General features: G+C 39.7%; 1 protein-coding gene across 1 annotated transcript; it reads right to left on the bottom strand.

The window, feature by feature from the left end:
• Positions 1 to 1,965: 1,965 nt before the first annotated feature.
• CAMLG (calcium modulating ligand) lies at positions 1,966 to 5,520 on the bottom strand. Its single transcript, XM_019473834.1, has 3 exons — positions 5,071 to 5,520; positions 4,321 to 4,386; positions 1,966 to 2,642 (listed from the first exon to the last, which is right to left on the bottom strand). Exons 1-3 carry the CDS (start codon positions 5,413 to 5,415, stop codon positions 2,451 to 2,453), a joined length of 603 nt encoding a protein of 200 aa, XP_019329379.1. The 5' UTR covers positions 5,416 to 5,520; the 3' UTR covers positions 1,966 to 2,450.

A 5,520-nucleotide genomic window follows, 5' to 3' on the forward strand; every position in this document is an offset into this window, starting at 1 on the left:
CCCCCCCCCCCCCCGGCCCCCGGCTCCATGCCCGTTCACCCAAGGGCAGGGAGGCTTCCTCCAGCCCACCGTGAAGCTGTTGGACGAAAACAAGTGTTTACGGGCTGAAAAGTTCCAGGTTAGGTCTCGCAGCAAGACTTCTTTCACCACTTAAGAAGAAAACCCGCTTCATCCTTCCTTGCGTACAAGGACGGTGCAAGGGGTTGAGTGAGCGTACAGCAGGTGGGCCAGCTCTCTTCTTAGTATCTAGCTGATGAGGATTAAAATTTTTACGCTGAGGATTAAAAATTCATTGGTTTTTGCAGATGTCAGTACACGGTATTTTTGCAATTTATTTGTATTACATTTGGGCATATAAATAGAGTCAGAACAAGCGTAACTTTTGAGCAAACTCATTATTTACATATCTCAATTTAAATGACAGCTACTTCAGTTTGCTGAAATTCCTGTCTAATATAAACAAATTTAAAGCTTCTGAATAAATATTTGTGCTTCTAGACCCAAGTCAGAATCTTTTGCAGCCCAGCTCTGGACACCTGTAACGATACTCACTGTAAAATAATCAGTAAAAACACAAAAATTGTCAAATCAAAACATAAGCTTCTTGTTTTCATGCCATAAACAAACATGTATCTAACCTAGGAGTCACAAATGCAGTGCTAAAATTACAGCAGGAAGCTTTAACAGAAAAGATGAAGCAGAAAGCAGGGCTATTTACTTTGAAGAGGCATAATCAAACACTTTTGCTCCCTGAAAAGATTTCTGCAGACAAATACCAAGATAAATAGGTGTTTCTCTACGCTAAAAAAAGGCATTGGCCTTTTTTTTAGACTACCTGAAAAGTCCAGATTCTAAACAGAAAACTACCAGTTGAAAATAATACCAAATTTAGCTTCAATAGAAATTTGCACAGATTATCAGCGTTTAAACTATTTGGAATGACACTTCCTTCCTCTCACTATGCAAAATTCATACGAGACCGCAAACAAGAGCATTCGCTCGCCTGCTACTTTATCCAGTGACAGGATTCATCTGTATTTGTTGTCTTTTCACCTAGGTGGCTGGACATCCACAGGAAAAAAAAAAATACAAAATGCTGTTCTCCCTTCATACATAGAGGTTCATGTGGGAGTCAACTCAAAGCACTGGTTTTTATTTCGCTGTTGCTTGTAGTACACAGGATTTAAACAGGAATGGCTACTGTGATTTCACCGGGGCGATTTCAGAAACACACCAAAAAAGTTAACGTAAGGAGCTCTGCTGAATCAAAGCGTGCATACTGTTGGGTTGTAGCATTACGCAGCAGGAGCGGAACTCCCCTGCCATTAAGATCCTGTTTACATGCAAACGTCTGGTAATAAACAGAGACACTGCAGAAATTAATGTCATATTCAAAGTTATCTTATGCAATCCTGCAAGGAGCTAGGAAAAAAGAAACAGTTCCCTTGGAAGGTTTACATATGCTAGAGCAAACGTTTGGTAGTGTAGGTTGGTTGCCAAGATACGCAACTTTTCCTTCATGAGGTGAACAGTTAAAATAAAATAAAGGCATCAGAATGAAAGCACATGAATGAGCTACACTAGGATTAGGTTGCTGGAAACCCACAAACAGGTGAGATTAACAATTTGATTCCTACTTTTTGATTAATGACATTTGTAAGCAACGGGACTTTGTTGTTGTTGGTTTTGCTTAGCTGTTTTGCACTATAATCATCAAATGAAATTCATCACAATCACAACAAATAATGTATAGCAAGGCAAGGATTAGGACAACAAAGTGGCATGTTTCACTGACATTCCCCAGAAGCAGCTACTCGGTTCAGCATTCTGAATTTGAACAGAATACAGGGATTTCTTTCATTTAGAGCTTTCTTAAAAAAAAAAGGCAAGGATTAGGACAACAAAGTGGCATGTTTCACTGACATTCCCCAGAAGCAGCTACTCGGTTCAGCATTCTGAATTTGAACACAGAATACAGATTTCTTTCATTTAGAGCTTTCTTAAAAAAAAATGGGAACACCACCAAACGAGCAGTTCTTGTTAGCTATAGCCAAACTGGAGATATATATATCTATATATATATGGTTCTGCTGAAAGGAATTCTCTTCTCTTTGTTCTCACTGAAAACAAAGGCAGCTTTGTAAATGTTTATGAAGGAGGCTGAGAAGGGCATCATCTAACTAAACCAAATAAAGCATCCACTGACACTTGCATCCTATTCTTCACATTTGTAATAGGCAGACACAGTATTTAAATACACTGAACCAATACAACTGGCAGTCTGGGACCCTGCTCTTCCCTTCCCAAAATGACTGGATTTAAGGCTCCTTTCAAGCATTCGAACAGGTAAGAATTTTAATGAAGGTTTAAACCTCTCTGCGCAGTCAAGACATTAAAGGAGTACAGTCCAGAAAGCTTTAGTGTAACTACTGCGTTGAATTCTACAGCCGTCATGGTACTTCAGAACCAAAAAACAGAATAAGTTCATGGCAAAAGATAAAAGTAAAGAAGTAGACACAAAGGTCTGTGAAAACATCTCCCATTTTGCTGTAGGTGTCCATGGAGCGACTAATCACTTCTGCAGGGATTCCAGACAGTAGAAGAGCAGCAGTTAATACCGTCGTTTTCACCTTCTTCTCACACTAAAAGAAAGAAAACACAGTATTATGTTAGTTCTTCTGTTATAATCCAATTCTGCTTTACATGTCACGAATGTTGTGCCAATTTCACACACAGCCAGGCACATTCCAAATTCATCAGTAAGAGTAGCAGGTTTGGACCGATTCTCTCCAGACACACTCCAGGATTCACAACACTTATCCTAGCTACAGATTCATGCTGTGATGGATCCACTGGAGCTGAGAGAGAGGCTGGTTAACAGCAGATAAAATTAATCACAGGTATTATGCTTGCTTCACGCTGGCGCTCCAAGCAGGCTGTAAAGTGGGGCTGTGCAGCAGCTTCTGCATGAGTGGGAAGAGTCCCAGCCAAGGGCAACCTGGGTGTAAGAAGCCAAGCCAGGCATCTCCACTGGCAGAACAGGATTAATCTCATCACACTACTTGGCGAAAGACACTGTTTTCTAACACAGAAAAATGATTCAGAATTGAAAACCGACTGTTCCTTTTTATTTTAGTATGACTCCATTTGACAGTTTTACCCTCTGAACTCAGAAATGCCCCACAACCCTTCTGAAAGCTGTTCTTCTGTCCTTAAGATGACGAATCCCGAGGATGCAAAGTCTGACAGACAGGAAAGGGTGATACTGGCTCAGAATTTTGGTAATCTGATGATACTTGCTGGGTATCTTAATTTAATCCAATCTAAATTAAGCTTTCAAGAATCCTTCTAGGTTTCATGAGAGAAAAATGAAGGATAACAAGCTGATTGAGCTCATCTGGGTGTAAGTGCAGTAAAAGCAAGTTGTGGAAATGAACCACCTCTTTAAATTCTGAAACTGAAGAGCTGATTTTAACAGCAGAAACAAGATCAAAACGATTTAGCAGATGAGCTAGTGCAAGTCTAAGGCTAATTCTACTGTTTTGTGTTCTGACACGTCAGCTTAGAATGACTACTATGAAGTTTAGTTTTCAGTGATATACTTAACTACAAAAGAACCGCTGATTTATTCTGATTTTCTACAGCTAATCTATTATTCCTTTTAAAATGCAAATGTTCCCTTTCAACTATGGATTGAGCATCATTCAATCCTGCTTTGCACCGTAGACCTGACAAAATCATCAACCAAACAAATACTTCAGCACAATTAACTGGTGTAAATATATAAAGCAAGTGATATAGCAAATCTTGCTAATAAACAGCAAGTTTCACACACAAATAAATGTCTCATTTCAAGTTGCCATTCAAACTGATACTAGCAATGGAATGCAGAGCCCTTAAAAACCCAAGGACTGTGTCATTTTTAACAAATATCCTCACAAATTTGGTCCAGGTATCACACGCAAAAGGGCTGTTGACAGAGTGAACAGTAACCACAGAAGAGCACAGTCTAGGAGAAAAGCAAAAGTTTCCTAAATACATGAAAGAACTACCTGGTTTTCCTGGTCAGATGCTTTTAATTAGGCTACAGCTGAACAAGTTGCTAGCCCACATTTTCACAGCAACTCTAAAAAAGATTTGGACTAAATCTGGGAAGATTAAAAACTAGTATAAACTAACAGCATTTGGTAACTCTCAATTCTACAGTTTAAAACAAGGGAAGGATACTTCACGTGCATTGGTCCTAAAACAATACAATCTAAGCACAAGTTTAAATTTAAAACATTTCAAATTAATCTAATTCTGAAAAAAAGATTTTACCTTTGGAAAGTACTTGGACAGTCCCATGTAAGCAAGTTGTAGAGTAAGAAATGGTGCAAATATTGACTGAAGGAACAGAAAAGAATCTACAAAAATTAACTTTGTCAGAAGTAATAGCTAAGAAAACACAGAAATTTAATGCTTCCCAAGTCATAAAAGAAAATCAGGTAGGTAAAAAAATAATTTGTGGACAATAGCAACAGTACTCTTGAATACTACAAACCTAAGATGACAAGTTACATGTCAAAAATAAGGTTCTGCCTTATTTTCTTTGAGCCTAAAAACCTGAAATTGCAGAAGCATACAGCAGCATGTAAAAATGAGCCCAGTGATCCAGGAGGTGGCAGGCTGCACCAGCCACACACCTCTGTACGATGTACTGGCAGACACCTGGAATACTGAGGAACTACTTTTCTCAGAAGACTGACAAATGAGTAGGATCTGCTTATCTTGGGACAAATACTGTTGTTCTTACTCTATTATTCTTTTGTAGACTCCAAACTAGAAGAGCAGTCGACTCACGCTCACAAAGATGGAAATAAACTTGCAGGGGACTTAAGCTGCAACAACTATTCCAGTGCTTCTGCTCCTCAAACACTGTTTTATAGAGTTGTTGGGAATGTAAAGAGTGCCTGAAGTTCCCAGCTCAGTCACTACTGATAGACTTCAGCCCTAGATAAAGAGTATTTCACAGTAAGTTTGCAGTAAACTAGCAAAACAGAATAGGATTGTTTGTTTCCCTGAACTCACCAAGTACTTGCACACAAAAGCCCTGACAGCAATGGCAAGCAGAGCACATCCCACCAATCTAAAAATGCGGAACGAGTCAAACTCCTCCACTGCATTCCCATTCTCTTGGCTTGGCTTCTCACTCATCAGCTGGTTCCTCAGCTTCAGAGCTTCATCAAATCTGGATAAGTACTGGTCCAATCCGTGTCTAGGTGGCCGTGGTGCAGCTTCAGATGGCAGATCCCCTCTATTACGGTGACGGAGCTCACTTGTACCCTCATTGACAAGCTCTGGAGTTTTACTGAACAAGTCCTTATCCCCTTTGAGGTCTACCATGCTGCCTGCATGGTCAGCCGTGCCTGCCATATTACAGACAGAATCACCAAGCACAATTCGCTTGGAAACAGAAGGAATGGGAAGGGAGTTTGATTTATCTTGTTCGTGCTGAAGCTTTGATTCTGTGTGACTTTC

Source organism: Aptenodytes forsteri, unplaced genomic scaffold, assembly GCF_000699145.1.
Source record: "Aptenodytes forsteri isolate BGI_AS27 unplaced genomic scaffold, ASM69914v1 Scaffold54, whole genome shotgun sequence".
In the NCBI taxonomy this organism is placed as follows: Eukaryota; Metazoa; Chordata; class Aves; order Sphenisciformes; family Spheniscidae; genus Aptenodytes; species Aptenodytes forsteri.

What these genes read in the sequence shown, in the direction of transcription:
- CAMLG (XM_019473834.1), bottom strand. Translation starts at nt 5,415, where the DNA reads ATGGCAGGCACGGCTGACCATGCAGGCAGCATGGTAGACCTCAAAGGG. An exon ending in CTTTTGTGTGCAAGTACTTG is followed by an intron (nt 4,387 to 5,070) that starts GTGAGTTCAGGG and finishes CTGTTCCTTCAG; the next exon opens with TCAATATTTGCACCATTTCT. An exon ending in TGTCCAAGTACTTTCCAAAG is followed by an intron (nt 2,643 to 4,320) that starts GTAAAATCTTTT and finishes TCTTTCTTTTAG; the next exon opens with TGTGAGAAGAAGGTGAAAAC.